This window comes from Hippopotamus amphibius, chromosome 9 (assembly GCF_030028045.1).
Source record: "Hippopotamus amphibius kiboko isolate mHipAmp2 chromosome 9, mHipAmp2.hap2, whole genome shotgun sequence".
Taxonomy (NCBI): Eukaryota; Metazoa; Chordata; class Mammalia; order Artiodactyla; family Hippopotamidae; genus Hippopotamus; species Hippopotamus amphibius.
The window spans coordinates 50,039,944-50,059,778 of NC_080194.1; the positions used below are offsets into that span (position 1 = coordinate 50,039,944).

General features: G+C 36.5%; 1 protein-coding gene across 12 annotated transcripts in view; it reads right to left on the bottom strand.

Moving 5' to 3' along the window:
• The window catches only part of YAP1 (Yes1 associated transcriptional regulator), a 112,439-nt gene that overhangs the window by 37,554 nt on the left and 55,050 nt on the right, over positions 1 to 19,835 (bottom strand). For all 12 annotated transcript variants that reach the window (XM_057748253.1, XM_057748251.1, XM_057748247.1 and 9 more), the window contains exon 3: positions 19,307 to 19,422. In XM_057748253.1, the coding sequence (XP_057604236.1) occupies positions 19,307 to 19,422 (116 nt within the window). The remainder of the gene's footprint in view (positions 1 to 19,306; positions 19,423 to 19,835) is intronic.

The window sequence follows — 19,835 nt, forward strand, 5'->3', positions numbered from 1 at the left end:
TTCTTGAGCCATTTTCCTCATAACAACACTTCTTTTTATCTACCTCCCAGATCCAAGATCACAGACTAAGTATGTTTCCTGTGCAAAAATGGAACAAGTTCCTTCTTTCTATATTGGCAGTCCTAGACAGCCTTAAGAGCAGTGCTGAAAGAGTAACTTTGGTTAAACAGATCACTCACACAAGCCCATGAGACCCAAGACCCCAATTCCAGACCAGTTTCGTTTGTATCAGGAACAGACCAATTTGCTAGTATAGTATTATCAAAGATCTACTTTGATGGGGTCAAAATCCTGTTAGGGAATGCAGGCATGTGAAACTGGAGTGTTCTGTGCTCCTAGACAGGCCACAGAGGGAAGACTCTTCTCCAGTCCTGAATGTGGAATTCTGCACACAATGCTAACCATGTCCAGAGTTGAACTCTGCTGCAGGAATCCCATGTTTACTAAAAGATGAATGGGAAGCAGACTTGTTTCAACACATACAAATCAAACAAAACACTTTTCTCAGCAGCCTTCAGTGTCACTTTGGGTTCTATTTCCCCACTAGGAAGACAGAACCTCCAGAACTGAATATTAAGGGTTTGTTACTGAGCTTTAAAAAAAGAAAAAAAATTATTTATTGGCTGTGGTGGGGCTTCACTGCTGCGTGCGGGCTTTCTCTAGTTGTGGCAAGCAGGGGCTACTCTTTGTTGGGGTGTGCAGGCTTCTCAGTGCAGCGGCTTCTCTTGTTGCAGAGTATGGGCTCTAGGCACATGGGCTTCAGTAGTTGTGGCTCACAGGCTTAGTTGCTCTGTGGCATGTGGGATCTTCCCAGATCAGGGCTCAAACCCATGTCCCCTGCATTGGCAAGTGGATTCTCAACCACTGTGCTACCAGAAAGTCCCTGTTATTAACTTTAATTGCAAGGATGGCTCAAGTATAAAATGCTTCTGAAAAACAAGTAACTAAAATTCTAAGTTTCTAAGATATCATGATGATGAACAAGTCAAAAGAAGTCACTGGATGCCTTTTGGAGCATCAACCCAGTGGCCCTAACAGACCTCATTATAGCCTCCCAACCTTCCTGAGTAAATGGGGTCCCTATTTTTTTTTTAAACTGTATCACTCTCTACTCTTGTTGTCTGTGTTAGAACCAAGAGTAGTATCTTGGATACAAACCAACTTTCCCTTTCTGCTCCACCCACTCCACGCTGTAGCCTCCACTTACGCTCTCTGATTGATCTGTTGCAGTCCGTCTCTTAAGAATCCAACCATCAATAGTTTCTAGCTCTTTTTCTTAACCGCTATACAGCTTCATTCCTTGGTGCCTGACTTAACATCCTCTCATTTCAGAGTCTTCTATCAAACTTTTCTTCTTAAAATACTACCCAATCAACATTTCTATGTTACTCATTGCCTTTAAAAATGTTTCCCTTGCTCTCCATCATCAAAAGGAAAATGCGGACTTCTCTGGTGGCGCAATGGTTAAGAATCTGCCTGCCAATGCAGGGGACACAGGTTTGAGCCCTGGTTCAGGAAGATCCCAAATGATGGGGAGCAACTAAGCCTGTGCACCACAACTACTGAGCCTGTGCTTTAGAGCCTGAGAGCAACAGCTATTGAGCCTGTGTGCCAAGAGCCCATGTTCAGCAAGAGAAGCCTGCACACTGCAATGAAGAGTAGCTCCTGCTCGCTGCAACTAGAGAACGCCAGCAAAGAAGACCCAATGCAGCCAATCAATCAGTCAATTAAAAAAAAAAAAGGAAAATGCCAGTTGAATTCATTTCTTAATAAGTCTCTTCACACACTCAACCCTCACTCCACTCCCCAAGTTTTCACAAAATCATGCCATCTCCTTGTATGTACTATTCGTGTTATCACAGACATCCTTCTGCCCTATCTCTTATAAATTCTTATTTACCCTAAAAGAGAAAGCTCAGATGCCACCTCTTCCATTCAGCCTTCCCTGATTACCCCATAAGATTAACTTTCTCTTCTACTCTATATTAATGCTTTAACAGATAAGAGTTGTATTTACTTGCTTACATGTCTGTTCTCCTGACAATGACCAGGCCACTTATCTTCTAACTTGTGGCCAGTATCTGAGTAATTGCTCACTAGACATTGAGTGGAAGAATGCCTTCTTATACTTTGAACTTTCTATAAACAAGGTGAAAAACACATAGTATATATACCAATATTATTTTCAACTAATAAGCTTATAAACAGAATACGTGACGTTATTAATCCAGTGGTTCTTGCACCTTAAACTTTTTGTTCATAAATGTATTCATTTTTACAGTTCATTTGATATTCTTAAAAAAATGCTTAAGGGACTTCTCTGATGGCACAGTGGTTAAGAATCTGCCTGCCAGTGCACAGGTTCAATCCCTGGTCTGGGAAGAACCCACATGCTGCAGAGCAACTAAGCCTGTGCACCACAACTACTGAAGCCTGCGGTGCCAAGAGCCCACACTCTGCAACAAGAAAAGCCACTGCAATGAGAAGCCCACACACTGCAACAAAGAGCAGCTCCCTGCTGACCATAATTAGAGGAAGCCCGAGCACAGCGATGAAGACCCAATGCAGCCAAAAAAAAAGAAGCAAGCATTAAAAAAAAAAGCTTAAAATTTGTAGAAACGCATAATGGAAAAACAAAAAGTTTCTTGTAATCTATTCCCCAGGGGGAAAAAAACTGAACAACTTTAGTTTTGTGATATGTTCTGGATTTTTTTCTTGTGCACATTTTGTAACACACATACATAAACCACTGATGTCATGCTCTACCTGAACCATACTTGCTTTATTCACTTAATATATATTATAAACATCTTTTCTTAACACAAAAGTCTCTCATTCTTTTACTGGCTTCAGAGATCTTACTGCACAGATATATCAGAATTCATTTATCCCTTTTCCCAGTGTTACCTTATCAGAGTTGTTTCTAAATTTTTTTTTGTCATAAATAATAGTGCAACACAAAACCCCTGGGGGGCAGCGATGGCATCAGCACCTCTACCACTAACTAGCTCCATTACTACCATCACACATCCTGTTCTTATCCATATCATACAGATGAAACACAGTGACATTCAGAAAGGTCACTTACCTAAGGTAGAAAGCAAACTTCCCTAAGATAAAGATTCCAACCCAGGCAGTCTGACTTTAGACCTTCTGTTTTTAAACCATACAATATGCTGCTTCCCAAAGATATAAATACATTGCCCAAAACTTATGCATGTATTCCCATACGTTAAATTTGCAAAGTGGAATAGTGACTTTATCCATTTATATGCAAGTTTAAATCACTAGCTTCTTATCATGTATAAATCATATTTATCACGTGTTTTTCATAGATAAGTCATTAAGTATTTAGTATGTCACTAAAAACAGTAGACTCCAAAAATTAAATTCAGGAAACCCTTCACCAGTACTGTTCTTGCATACCATAAACAATCAAAAGCAAACCTCTAACTAATTTTAGACATGAAGATACAAAGGAGAAACAAGCCCTGGTATACAAATAGTGTAGTGATTGCTGCCTATTTTCTCATATTTCTAATTAAAGAATTAAATAATGTACATATGAAATAGAATAATTACTATATAATTAATCTTATAAGCATTTAAATTGATACCAAATACATATACTAAACACAAAAGAATGCTTTTATATTCACTTCTGTTGTTAATTTAACATTGGGTAAAAATTTAATGTTGTGTGCAAAGAGATGGTCTAAAATGTCCTCTACAGAAAAAGAAAGCTACTAATCAAAGGCAAAGGAGTAGATTAGGAAAGATTACCTTTAAATAGCTTTGCTCCATAATCGAATACTTAGTAGAAGGAAAAAGAAAATTGAAAAGAAACAAATCTTCAATCTTAAATGTGAACTAAATAATCAATAATAGATCTGGGCTTTATTCACACAAAAACGAATTTTTAGTTAAATGCTCTTTAGAAAAAATTCAGTGACTTGATAATGCAGATTTCTAAGTCATTATGTTAAACTAAGCTAACTGCTGAATAACCATAAGAAGCTGAGAATCATCAAGGTGCAGAGGTTACTGAAAGTTTGATGCAAGCATCTGTTTGGGCTAGAACTGGAACGGAGTAAATAAGCCCATTAAGTACGAGGGGAAATCTGGGCTTCTCACAAAACTAGATTTATAAGAGGAGACTACAGGGATATATCAACATAAATTTAGAATAACTTTGAGTTCAATTTACATCCTGATTTTAGTGTCATAAATATTGTAACTTCTCTAAGAAGAAGTATATAAAATGAAGCAAACAGAAGTAGCAATATTTTATTTACTTAAGATAAAACACAAGCTGAGCCCCATCTCTAGAATTTCTGATTCAGCGGGTTTGGGGTTGGGCCTGAAAATTCCCAGATGATGCTGATGCTGCTGGTCCAAGGAACACACTTTTGAGAAACACTAACCTAAAAAAAAAATGACTTAGAATTCTTTAACTGGTATAGAACTGTTTCTTGATTTTATGTAACTTTTATAAAACTATAGCTATTCACTGTTAGGTATCATGGGCAGTTCCGAGACCCAACTCTCAAGCACTACATGTCTGAGAATGGCACAGAGCACATCTGCTAGAATAAGATGAGGCAAACGGCTCAGCATCTATCAGGATAAAGCAGTCATAAGAAGGGCAATGCTTCTTTTTTTAAAAACTGAAATGGCCCAAGCAACTATCGTGGAGTAGTAGACCAAAATACATTTCTTGTTTGTCCTCTAATGACCAGATGGAAATGAAGAGTAGGACTCTGGAGGCAAGTAAACTGATGTGATCTACGGGAATTATTACTCATAACTTAGCTTCAAACCATTTTTAGTTGAGAACGCTTCACTCTCTCAATTCAAATGAAGAGTCCTCTCCCTGCGCTGGCAAAATATTTTCTTTATTACCTATGGCCATAACACTTATCACATAGTATTATTTGTTTATATGTGTTTTCTTCCAGGCCAGACTGTGAAATACCTGAACACAGAAGTGTATATTATGCATTTTTTTCCATTTGACTGTCGAGTAGAGTGGCTACTACTCAGAAAGGGGAGGAATTTACATGTTGGCTGACAATGTAATCAAAACAGAGTTCAATCAGAATTCTTTATGCTTGTGGCAGAAAAATATCCTGTTTTATCCTTTCCATGTAAGTTCAATTTCTCTATTATTTGGTATCACTTAAATTGAAGGCACAAAGATATAGCAAATTCTTTTATTCAGTAAGTATTTAGTAAGCCCCTACTATAATAAGGCACTAAGCTAGGCCCTGGAGATGGAGCAATAAGCAAGACAGTACCTGTTTCATGGAATTTATGCTCTCGCCAGGAAGACAAACAGATATGTATAGTACAGTGGTGGTTAATGATAAGTACAGTGAAAAGAAAAATCAAAAAACAAAAAACGGCAGGAGTGCAACAAACAAACGTAACAACAACAAAACCAAAAACCTGGAAATGGTCTTTTAGAAATGTTGACTAAGAAGGGCCACCCTGAGAAAGTAACCTTAAAGCTGAGACTCAAACACAATGCAAGCCAAGCATGTGATGATCTGGGGCATGAGCATTTCCAGGCAGGGGAAACAGTAAGGAGGCCAGTATGAAGGGTGCGGAGTAAGTAAGGAATGAGGTACGGTGGTTCACTTTGTTTTTATGATCAGAAAATCTTTTAGCACTTTAACCAGTAAATGATTGAATGGGTAATACCTAAAGGGGACCACAAATACTAAAGTATAATAACTATTTCTCCAAACTCATGGACAACCTCTAAACATTTGAAAGTGGGCAATAAACATTTTCATCCCAGATTATGCTTACACACACTAGAGGTAGGCTCTTTGACATGGGAAAGATGTGGGAGTTTTCCAAGGCTGGGCTATCATGTCTAACCACCACATTAAAGTCTTTCGGGAAAAAGGAGGAGATAAAATATAAGCCCTAGATCAAGAAGGTAAAGAGAAAGAGGTCATCATGTGAGAGGTAAAGAGGTGAGAAATTTGAATTAGGACAAGCAAGAGAGAGCGGTAGGCTATAATTAAAGTAATTCATAAATCAGAATTACTTATCCTTAGGGAAACCTAAATTTTAAATAGGATTTACTACTACTAGTTGAATGATAACTACTATAACAAATACTAACTTCCTGCAATATTTTAAAAACAAATGAAACACTTTATGTCATAATACTGAAGATGACTCAACATTAACAACTTCCGGCTTTTGCCTAAGGACTCTTGCATTAGTAATGACTAACAAACCACTTGCAATGTCTAATCAAACAAGAAAGTCTTGATTATGCTGTAAATTAGATGATCAACCTCTCCCTCTCACCTGCCCCACAATTCAGGAATAAAGAAGCCACCCAGGGCACTGAAAGATTACTAAATACACCCCAATGAGTGGTTCAAAGTACAGGGCTATTGAGAAGTAGTTTCCTTAGAATGTACGACAAGTAGCTGGAAAAGTAGATGCACTACATCTTTCAAAAGAACCTAATTTTGACCAATTTGTTTTGAAATTCTGGTCTCTTACATTTATGATGAACCACAAACTATATTACTATATGTAAGGCATTGTTATAAGTTCTTTGCAAGCAAATATTAACTCAGGTAACAGTCCCATGGCATAGGTCATAGTATTATCCCAACTTTACAGATGAGGAAACTAAATCACAGAAAAGCTGCCCCAGATCACTTAGCCCACCCACACTAGTAACTGGCAGAGCCTGGATTCAAACCCAGATAGTTCTAGCTCTCCAACTCATTTTCTTAAGTACTACACTGCAAATACGACAAACAATCAAAAGTAGTGTTTTTTTACAATTTCTTTTCCTAGAACTTTCATGAAATCCCACTGTTTCAGTCATATTCATATGGATAGCTCCTACATCTTTAATGCTTCTCACAGGTCAACACTAGCCTTTCTTCTCCACCAACTGGACACCAACATTTCACAAAACATGTCCTGATAATCTCAGTTGATTTTATTTTAAAATACAATTGCCCCTGTTCCTCAAATAAAACTTTAATGTAGACTTTCGTATTTCCATCACTAAATTTTAGTGGTTGCCTACCAATTGGTTTTAATCAACTGCAACATTAAACATTATATGTACCTTAAAAGCATCTTGCCTCACACCTTCTCTGAGGAAGTACTCTATGACTCAGGGCTCCCTAAAGCCCACAGGAAAATTTCTCAAATCTTTATTGGGTTATTCAAGGTCCTCTGTCATGTGGCATTACATAGCACACTGCATAGGTTCTGAAAGCATCACCACTACCATTCATACCCCACCTCACTCAGTCTTCTTTCAGTCCTTCAAATTCTTCTTCCTCTCCTCTCTCAGAACCTCCCTGCAGGCATTCTTCTCCCCACCCTTCTTGCTTATTTAGCTAACTCCTTAGTCGTGCCTCCCCAGTGTGAATGCCCCTTCCTCAAGAGGGCTTTGCCTACATACACAGTAGTTTCCTCTACTATTGCACCAGGTGCTCTCTCTTTGGTAAGATGATCCTATCACATTAGTAATTTAGTAATCCATTCAAAGTTAGTCCTCCTGCTGCATGGCCTGTCTTTCCAGTGCTTAGCAGGGTCATGTACTTTTCACCTCCACATATATACCCAATGCACACACCCCAGCCTGTCTCCTTCTAGTCTCCACTATTTTTACCCACTGAAATTCTACTCCATTTTCATGCTATGTTTTTGCAAAGCTTTTCTCAATTTCTATCCCACTAGGAAAGATTTTTCCCCACCTATGAATTGAAACTGTGCTTGTTTTTGATTTCTTGGATGCTTACTGAAGACTTTCTTGCATTTGTTCTTTTACACTGAGTTTAACTCAGAATTTATCATTCTGCCCTAGAATACCAAGAAAGGGTTCTCCATTTTTTTGTTTGTTTGTTTTTGAGTGGGTATGTTCAATTTTGCAAGGTTGCTCAGGACAAGGATGGCATCGTTCATTGGAAACTACCACAAGGTTAGACTGTGATTCTTTGACCTTGCAGACGTGGTTTTTAAAGTATATGAGAACTAAAATATAAGCACCCCTGATTCTTCTGCAGTTTTGTTTCCAAAGGAACCTCTCATTAACACTAACACCTGAAATTCATATGCTTGACCTCATAAGCCCTGAACAATCTTTAATAAAGTTCTGCCGATGTTACTAAAATTTTTAGGTAGACTCAATGGAAAAGGTTGTCATGTATGATAAATTCTACAATATCACTGTCACTAACTTTTTTTCTGACTTCAATAAGCCAAACATGGCATAAGCGTGTATAAATGCATTTATTGAAGAAAAAACAGTTTATAAAATCAAGTTTTGGTAACAAAGAAATTATTTCTTTTCTGGTTTCCAAAGTAACTATTTTTACTCTTAGGGTGGAAACTGATTTAAAGCGTGCAGCACTAAGTTATGAGCTTAGGCGTTTTCTGTGTAATGTCCTAGAAGATGGAAACTAAAAAGTTATATATATACTGATGAAAATCTGCTTCAGGCAAATAAATGCAAGGTTGGTAGCCAAACCATTTTCCCCCCCTCAAGTTCAGGTGTTCTCCTATGTCTTATAAGTAGCTATAAGATTCTTCTGCCCAACTACTAGAACATTCTGATGAGCCCAAACCCCCTGCAGATCACAATGCACAGTATAAGATGAAATTCTGGCCCATACACCTGAAGGCTTAAACTGGAATTCCAGCACTGCTACTTATCTGTATTCTACTTACTAGCATAAACTGTGTCTTCAACCACTGTGCTCAAGTCCCCTCTTAGCAGATGCCTCACTGAACTCTACTCATTTGCCTACATGCTGACAATTCTCCCCATCAAACTCCAAGTCTTGAAGGAAGCACCTTGATTTTTTTACGCTTTATATCCCTAGAGCTTAGGACTAACACCAAATACAAAAGAAGTTCATTGAGCTGAAATGATTAAGAACTTATCTGTGAAAAGAATGACTGACTGATCTTGGTCAAGTCAGTCTCTCCAATCCTTAGCTTGTGCTTTTTTATAGATCATAGGCTTTTTTTAATAAGTTGGTAACATTTTGCTGTATTTTTATATTAAATGAGCTCTCATATGAAATGGTGGAGTCATTCATATGTATCAGGCACTTAGTAAAGGTTTTTTCCCCCAACTTAAAATAGAAATATTGGGTTGGCCAAAAAATTTGTTTGGGTTTTTCCATAACAGCTTAAGGAAAAATCAGAATGAACTTTTTGGCCAACCCAATAAAATAAAAATAGCAATAACAAAGTGGATCTTTAATCACATTTCTATGGTTTTAAGTTTACCATTCTAGAGTCTTCTATCTGTGTAGTCCATGAATTAGCATTATAGTACCTCCTGGGAACTTGTGTGAAATGCAGAATTTCAGGTCCCACCCCTGAACTATGGAATCAGAATCTACATTAAAAAAAAAACATCCTCAGGTGATTGCTTTACACATTACAAATTGAGAACCACAGATTTAGAATACAGAAAACGAATAAGGCTTACTCTAAAGGTCTTTTATGGAACTACCTCCCATTATTAACCCACATTTTATCAGTATAGCAAAAGTACCATTTGATGTTACTTGGTTAAAAAAACAAAAACCAATCTCCTTTGATTCATTATAAATTAAACTATAGACACAGCACACTTTAAAGAAAACTGTGAAAGGTTTAAATTCAGACAGACCTGGGTTCAAATCCTGAATCCAATATTTATAATTACTAGCCGTCTAACCTTGGGCAAGTTCCTAAACTGCTTGATGCTCACTTTCTTTATCTAGAAAATCCTTCTGAATTAACTGTTGAAAGGCTTAAAGGAAAAGTGCTTGACAAAGGGCAGGGCTTACAGTAGGCACTTTTTAAAAGAAGTTATTCTCTACTCTTTACTGGAAGTTCTGCCATTTTGTTCTTTAAAAAAAAAAAAAGACTGACTGATTTTTGGCTGCACTGGGTCTTCATTCTTGCACATAGGCTTTCTCTAGTTGTGGCAAGCAGGGCTACTCTTCGTTGCAGTGTGTGGGCTTCTCAGTGTGGTGGCTTCTCTTGTTGCGGAACACGGGCTCTAGGCAAGTGGGCTCAGTAGTTGTGGCGCATGGGCTTAGTTGCTCCATGGTATGTGGGATCTTCTTGGACAGGGCTCAAACCCATGTCCCCTGCACTGGCAGGTGGATTCTTAATCACTGCACCACAAGGGAAGTCCCTTCCATTTTGTTCTAACAATATATTTAACTTACGAAAACTTGTGTAAAATATTGAGATACGTTTATGAGAAAATAAACCTGGGTCTCAAAGATTAAATGACTGGAAACCAAAACAGGGAACCCATAGAAGGTTTTCCCTTTGATAGGGGAAGAACCCTAGAGAGGAGTCATTTTTAATGGTCTCCCAAATTTTTCAGGATAAAGCTCAAACTTCTTAGTTGATCACACAAAGGCCTTCTGTAGATGTCTTTAGTCTAGTCTAGATGTCTTTAGTTTAATTCCCACTGTTTCATCACTAGTTATATGGTGCTGGGGGATTTCAGCCTCAGTAATCTCTCACATACTGCTACCTTTATCTTCCGTAAACTTAACTCCCACTCATCTACTAAAATTCAGGTTCTGAATCCAACCACTTATCGGCACTTCCCCTCCACCATCCCGGTCCACTGCTTCCTCTGAGTTATTGCAACTGCCACCTAACTAATCTCCCTTAGAAAAAAACTCATTCAGATCATGTCGCTCCTCTGTTTAAAACCTACAAATCCCCATATAACATGGCTTCCATGCCATCTTTCACTGACTCTGTTCCAGTTGCAATGGTCTTACTGCTCCTCAAACGTGCCTCAGCACCTGTGAACTGGTTGTTCTGTTATGCATGGAACATTCCTCCCCCTTTCCCCAGATATCTGCATGGCTCTCACTTCATTCAGATCTCTTGCTGTACCTCAAAAACTGGTACAAGAGTGTAAAGCAATTATATTCCAATAAAGAGCTTAAAAATAAAACATCAATTATAGAGGCCTACACTGGAGAAGCTATCTAAAACGATCATTTCCCTCCTTTCCCAATCACTCTCTGACCCTTATTTATTTTTCTCTTTCCATTTTTAACTATCTGATACATTGTGTATTTGTTTCTATTCTGTATTCTCATGATTCAGAATAGTGCCCTGCACTTATTAAATATTCAATATTTGTTGAGGGAATGAACAAATCTCTGGCTCCTTAAAGATGTCTACTCTACCCTCCCAACCACTGATTCATTTGTTCCTTTTCCACTTTCTCAGCACTCGGTGCATGTCTCCCATAACATTTATTGTTATAATTATATGGGAAAAAACTGTTTTACCTTGACTTCATAATTTGAGTGACCATTACAATATCCAGTACAGAGTATATCATTTGATATTTGTTGAATGAATGATTTGGAAAGGGAACAATTGAATTGTCTCAAGGTGAATAATAAGACTGTTAAAAATCATCTGTCTGTTATAGCTAGACAAACTTCCTAGAGGAAAAGGCCAAGTTGAGAGAACTTTCTAACATGCAACTCTTCAGACTTTCTTCAGTGTAACTTGTCTCTTAGATTTTAACTTAATAGCTTACAGAGTTTTAGCATGTAAATTTATAAAAGATTAGCTTTCTATAAGCTCATTTAGACTTTAGAAATGTTCAAGTAAAGCAATGACCTTCTGGTAAAATTTTAACCTGAAATTTTATCATCTCTTTACCTTATTGACATCAAAAGAATATATTATTTTGGAAAACTCTATTGTCACAGGATTTTTTTCATTTCACTGATACTGCCTATATATGGTAGTCTATGGATATCATTTTTAAAGAATTAGCATCTTAACCTTTCACACAAATATTCCTCTTATGAGTCATAAAATTACTGTAGCAAGAGAGTAGCCAGAAGGATTTAGAAATCAGTAGGAAACACAAAAATAATTTTCCAGCACTTATCAAGAGAAAACATAAAACAGGAATTTATTTGGTCCTTAAATGTAAATAATTCAATCTCTTTCTCATCCTTTCTACTACTCCAAAGCTGAGAAGAGTTTCCAAAATTCTACAAATAATCACTGGAGAAAAGATGAACATGGACACATATTTTTAAACACCACTATCTAATAACTCATTTTACTAAGAAAGCTGGTGGTAATGATATGTATCAATTTTTTTCTTTGTATTCTTTAACAGGATCCTCTTATTCTTCTAAGTTAGTCTGTTGGTTAAAATAACAGAAATAAGCTTATATCCTTTCCCTCTTCATTAGGTTCAGTATTTACAATAAAATCTTAATAACTTTCAGAATTCAAATGAAATTTACATTCCCAAATGATTACTTAAGAGATTCTAATAGGTTTTTTAAAATGTTTGTTATTCAGGCTCTAAGATCAGATCAGGAGACCTCAACAATCGTGAGTACTATATATCTCCCCTTTCTTTAGAAAGATAACCTCTAAAGTACAGCAAAGAAGACAGAAAGGAATTACCTTGTCTGAAATAATAGGACATATAACTGATACATGTACCACATTGTTCTCTGCAGCATTATTTACAACAGCTAGGACATGGAAGCAACCTAAATGTTCACTAACAGATGAATGGATAAAGAAGATGTGGTACATGTATAACAATGGAATATTAGCCATAAAAAGGAATGAAACTGAGTTATTTGTAGTGAGGTGGATGGACCTAGAGTCTGCAATACAGAGTGAAGTAAATCAGAAAGAGAAAAATAAATACTGTATGCTAACACATACATATGGAATCTGGAAAAATGGTACTAATGAACCTAATGGCAAGGCAGGAATAGAGATACAGACGTAGAGAAGGATTTGAGGACACGGTGAGGGGTGGGGAGGGAAGCTGGGACGTAGTGAGACAATAGCATTGACATACACACACTACCAAATGTAAAATAGACAGCCAGTGGGAAGCTGCTACAGAGCACAGGGAGATCAGCTCCATGCTTTGTGAAGACCTAAAGGGGTGGGTATAGGGAGCATGGGAAGGAGGCTCAAGAGGGAGGGATGTGGGGATATATGTATACATATAGCTGATTCACTTTGTTGTACAGCAGAAACTAACACAATACTGTAAAGCAATTATTCTCCAATAAAGGTAAAAAAAAAAGTATAAAGAGGACTAGGATGTATTTTAATAAATTACTGTTAGTTGAAAATTTAAAAAAAAAATACTGTTCTGAAGATACTGAAAAACCACTTTTCAACGGATTATTTTGGGTTTCTTTAATAAAGGAATGAAGAAATTAGTACTTTACTTTAAAAATAGTTATATATTGTACATGCCAATACATTAAGTAATACATAAACACATGTCTCAGTTCCAGAATAACTGAATTTAAAGTTCTGCTGCTATATTTTGGGGGGTGGGGGTGGTATCTTGCTCTGGAAGTCATTTCAGAAATGTAGCTGAGTAGATTCAGAAGAATGACAATTTATCAGCCAACATCTATTGTTCCATTTGCCAAATGTTGCTGTCTTGCCCAGATACTGAGTTTTAATACTATTTAAAAAATACTTTTGAGTTAAAAATCATGATTGCAATCAGTTAATCTCAAGAGTGATCCCCACTGTAGAGGGAGTGAAAAGCTCTCACCATTAGAGTAAAACAGAGGCCATTAGCTGCCCTGACATGAGTGGCATGTTTCAGCAAAGTCATACAGCCATCAAAATTTAAAAATGCCATGTGTAGGGAATCACTGGGTTTAACAGAGACTTCAGAAGAAGTCCTATAAACTGAAGATACAATAATTGCAAGCTATTATCTCTACAACCTGATTGGACATTCTCACTGAATTATTTTTTCTTTTTCACAAATAAAATTTTTACCGTCATAATTGCTATATATTGTTTGCTAATAACTTTTATTAAAATGAAATGGACTGGTCCATATTTTTAAACAGGAAAAATGGTCCTTGTTTCCAAATTACTAGCCATTTTCTCAGGAACTTAAAAAATAAATCAAGACAAACTAAATAAAACAAACTGAGTTTCTTAAGGATTAGTTATTTTCACTTGGGATTATTATGCTTTTGGTTTTACTATTTTCCCTTTTCCTTGTGGCCATCTTTTCTTAATTTACCAAAATTTGCAGATGAGAAAAAAGCAAGCAGTTTTAAAAAGTTTAAACTGTTTTTGGTTTAAAAAAAGATTATTTGGGATAAGAGAATTGAGAGTAATAAAGTACACTGCCTCAGTCTTGTACTTCATTCATTGCTTTGACTTTGGGCTTTATTACAGTTTTATTCCTGTTTGGTATATTTTAGTCTTGTTCCATATATTATGACTTCAGATTGACCAACAATTTCCATCTTACGATAATCAAAAACTTTAAGAATCAAAAAAGGTTTGACCCATGAGAAGAAAACCATATTTATATTTAACACTCTTACCAACTCTCTCACTCTTGGAGAATCTATGTGAATCTAGAAGTCAGACGATAATCCATGACTTGAGTGAGAACCAATGATGCATATCTGATGACAAAAAGCTTATGGAGATAAACATAGCCCTAAAGATAGTGTGGTATCAGATTTAAAAACATATTTTAGATGAAGTAACAGTAATTATCAGGTAATGTAAACTGATTAAATTGTACAATATCAGATCAGATCACATTTACTTTTATGTATTCAATATACTATACCAAGCACAGTATATTGTTAATAATAATTTCTATGTACCCATCATTTTATATAGATTGTATCATTTAATCTTCACAAAGGCTTATAAATTCAATGTTACTATTATTATTGTTACCTCATTTTCCAAGTGAAGAAATGAGGCATAGGTAGATATACTCACTGATCCAAGATCTCACAGTCAGATAAATGACAGAGCTGGGATTCAAACCCATGTCCACCTGACCCCAGAGCCCTTGATCTTAACTTCTATTCTAAATTCCTTCTCAGTTCACTCCAAAGGTGAAAAGTAGAACTTAGAAGTTTGTAAACTACAACACATGAAGTAGGAATTATCAACTTCTAAAACCTGTGGTCAGCTTTGCAACTTCTTACACATCCTTACCTTTTCCGTGCTTTTTAAAGTTAAAAACCTCATCTCAACCTTTTACCTGTTATTTTCACATTTCACATCTGTCCTAGGTCATATTTCCCTTGGTAAGAATCTCTCTTTCCCATTTCGTCTTTGATCCTCTGAGAGATTACACCAAGGAATACAGCAGGCAAATATCAAGGCAGCTTTGTACTACCCACTATGCTAGCTTCTGAATATTTCCAACATGCATCATCTTCCACCCATCTTGAGATATATCCTAGGAATTCCATGCAGGTTTTCATAATGGGGAAATCAGAAAGTGCTGCCCTGGTAGATCTGGGCACTAGTCAAATAAATGCCAGGCTTAAAACATGAAAATAATGAATCCCTTACAATGTACCTGTGACAAGACATTTGACTTTGGACTGTTATCAAAGGTAGATTTTTAAAAAGCAGACAATAGGGTTCATTGATTTTGCATAATTTAAATCAAGGTTTATGCCATTTTTAATGGTCCTAAACAGTCACTAGTCCTTTGGCACCAAGTTATTTCTGGATTATCACATAGTATATTTTCTTGACTTTACTGCCACTTTAAGATTCAGCAATCTTGTGGGTCACTGTTAACAAGTTACTAATAAAAAACTTAACATCTTCATATAAATAGAGCTGGTTAAATGAGAATTACCACTTTTTTTTTCTCCCCAAGTCCTTATTTTCTAATGTTTAAAACAAAAGCCACTACTGTTTACCCAACTCTCAGTATGTAGAACTATTTTATATAGATCCCAAGCATGCCTCAAAAGGCTACTAATGTGCTATAAGCATAACACATTTAATATAACTTGTAGAGGACAATCATCAAGTAATTTACTGGAATAGGGTTTGTGTATACTTTTATACACGTATATATTATATATTTTAATATAAACTAAAATAGGACTATTATCTTAAATTATTCAAATTTCCTTTTATTTTGTAATTTTCTTTTCCTCATGTTTCAAATTCCTTTCACAAAGTTCACTGTCTTGCCAATTAAATGAACAGTTAAAGAACATAAATTTCTTCCTAGGATCAAGAAAGTCTTGCCTCTAGAACCCTTTCCAGGTGCATCTTTGTTTTAAGAAACCTGGCCAATTACACATCTCCAGTCTAGCAATCATCATTTCAACCTCATATTTTGAAAAAGGACTTATAAAAAGCAAAAGTAAACTAATCATTTTTGCTGAACCAAATTTAAGTGAAAGAAATTGGATTTCATAAAATCTCAGAACTGGAGAAAATCTTAAAATACTATTCAGTTCCATTAAAAATCATGCAGAAAACTGGAGAGTCTAGAAAAAATACAGTATTTTAAAAGAAAGGGGCCTGATTAGAAATAATTAGAACAAAACAGAAAGCTGGACTCAAATATCTGGATGAGGAGAGTTCTTTTTTAAAAAGATCAACACTAAAAATAAATAAACAGACCAACACTAGAAAGTTCTTGTTAAAATAATTAATGATAAAAATGTAAATCAAGCTCCATTTAGCTTGATTAACCCAGTGAAGTGCTCCAAAAGAGCTGTGTAGCTTTCTCTTTTATCTAAAAGGCTTCAGATTAGCAGGTTCAGAAGGCATTCCCTTCAGGGTGAAAACTGTCCCTACATACTGTGCTTAACTGAAAACAGGCTTGCCGCCTTATTACAGTAAATACCCTGAAAATTTATTTAAATACCCTCACAATTCTTGCTCACCGGCTCCAGGCTCTAAAAACTCAAAAGATTGTTTTCCAAGCACAGAGGAGTACCACCTTTGCTGCTTTTCTCAAGGAGAAATCCTTGACTGAGAGATAAGGTCATTTTCTCTTAAAACTATCTGAGAAATCACGCTGTGTACCTCAGTTGGAGAATGCACAGCCGCCAAACACCGTGGGTTTGTTCCAGATGGAGAAGCAGAAGTCCCTGGATTGAACCCTTATTAACCCATAATGTCATTATGGCTATAATTTATGTGAACATGAGGTTATCAAGATTACAGTTCCCATGACATTCATTCCAAAGCATTTCAACACCACATATAAGTCTTCTACTTATTTTTAAATAGTCACTCAAGGTTTCTAAGATGTGAAGTGAGACTAATAACAGCACTTAACTTAAATGAACATTGTAAGAATTAAATGAGATTGTATAAAACGACCTCAGCAGGAAGCCTGGAATATAAATAGGACTTCCTATTATTATTTAATACCTTCTACTACCATTTAAACATGCTCAAGTCTCTTTGGGGGTGACTTTTCCCATTTCAGGTCCTCCCTCCGACTCTCTATATCAAATCCTCTCTTCATACAGTTTCCCCCCCACCGCCCACTAACCCACCACAATCGTGCCACTTTACTCAAACTGTTCCTGCCAAAGTCGCCTCTTTGATTAATACAGCAGTAAGCATGTCTATTAATTTATACACAACATTTAAAAACACATTTCATATTTTACCAAACACAGAGCTGAAATAAAATATACACAAATATTCTAAAATCCATTAAAACCAATTTGATATATACCTTTGGTTTCAAACATAAATCTGAATACAAATTCTCCCTATTTCCTTAGACCATTACTACTAGAAAATTTAATAGGAAAAACATAAACCAATATTCTAAAAGAATCATAATCAACCTTTTAGATACAAAATGCCTAATCTTTCAAAATAAAATTTAAATTAATGAGTTATTTGTTACTAATTTCCCAGGTATAGTTTTAGATTATGAAAAAATGAATAATGTGCATCACCTACTTTGGATTATAAATACAAAGCAGCTTTCACAACTTTTATTTGGCAATCTGATGATTAAAAATGGTTGTCAAGTAAAAACAGACAACAAATACTTGCATAACTTTTTGCCTTTGAAAAAATTTTAACTTAAATGTCACATATAAAACAGATTGAGGGTAAAAGTATTGATATTAAAATAAGCTAAAACGGAAGATAAAATGGAAGGTTATATAACTGTATGACAAGAAAAGCTCACTCAGTTAAGAATCTTGCCTTGATTTTCATTTTATTGACTTTTAAGTGTTCAACCCACCAAAGATAAGAACCCAGAGTTATGGAACAGCAAACACATTCTAACACATTGTCATCATCTTTAGGGGCAGAAGGATATTTCAAATTTTGAGCTTTCCCAGTCAAGGAATCCTTCCGACAATGAATTGTACCACCCTCCCCACCTCTACCAGTCCCTTTCCAAAGGCTACTGTTTAAGAAAATCTACTGTACAACTTCCAACAGTATCATGTTGATCAGTTTGTTGGGTAGGGAAGATGGATGGGCTATGAAGGAGAAAGCCATTAAGGCCACTAGGGCTGCCAATTACAGTTGCTACCATCTGTGTCCTGACCCAGGACACTCAGCAAAGTGAATAAAGTGTGGGGGGGAGGGGAATAGTCAGGAATCCAGCCCGAATGCTCCAATTTCTGATGCGAGGCATGGGACTGCATCTTCCCAGAGGAAGGGGTACCTTTTCCTAATAGGCACAAAGATGCATAATAGGTAGCCATGGCCTTGCGCCCACATAACAAAGAAGCAGCCAGACAATATCTAACTGACATAGGGAAAAAGGAACTAAACCTTTATTTAGTACCTACCCCATACTAGAATGGTAATATAAAAGCTTTATACATATTATATCATTTCCTTTAATATCTTCCTCTCTATAATAAGGGGCATTGTTACTCCCCATTATATAAATGAGAAAAACAGAAGATTTAAGTAAACTGCCAAATAGAAGACAGAAAAAAAATTTATGCTCAGGTTTATCTTCTGTGAAAAAGGTAGAAAATTTCAAAATAACATGTATCAGCCTTAAGAACTTAAGGGCTTCTAAGTTGCTACCCTCCAGTTATTCTCAAGGTAGAACAAACATCCACTTTAAAAGGTGGGTTAAGGACACCGCAGCTTGGCTTCCCATCCAAACCACAGAAGGAGGAGGAAAACTTCAACTCCAAGACCTCAGGCACAAGAATGTGGTAGAATAAAACACAAGCATGTCAAAATTAATTGAACTAGGAATTTGAGATACTCACTTCAGAACTGAAACTTTAAAATCTACTGGCTTTCAGTTACCAATCCCTTTATGTATTAATGATTAAACAAGGCTTTGGTATAGCAGATTATTTGAAACAAAGTTAGTTTCTCTTATGAAAGTGGATAGAAAATAACCATCACCCATTTTCCAGTTCCCTTGAAAGAATAATTACTATTTTCCACAGAAAGTTTTACTAATGCACAAGCATTACTTGGTGTGCTCTAATTACAGCATTTTACTCACCTGAGGCTGAATTCATCATATTTTGCTGCACTGGTGGACTGGTAGGGGCCGTAACGTTCATCTGAGACAGTATGGCCTTCCTGGGGTCCTGCCATGTTGTTGTCTGATCTATGTGACTGAGACAAAACATCCACTGCATTAGATAACAATTACGAGGCCCTAAAAACAGCAACCTCACTTATCAAAATAGGGTAGCTATATGGACTGGTAGGCAAAGGATTCTAAATTCGCTCTGTAAAGCACACAGTCTTGTCACCTCACTGCTCTCACCTTCCCTATGCAACCATTTTTCATCTTTGTATCACTGAACTTTCCCCTCTTAAATCTTGTAAGTGCAAAATTTGAAAAAGTTATGCCTGGAATTTTAAGTGATGGGAAACCATTTTAACCTAGTGCAGAGGTTCCGAACCTTTTCGGCACCAGGGACCAGTACCAGTTTCCACAAACAGGAGGGTGGGGGGCGAGGGATGGTTCAGACAGTAATGTGAGCAACGGGGACCAGCAGATGAAGCTTCACTTGCTTGCTTGC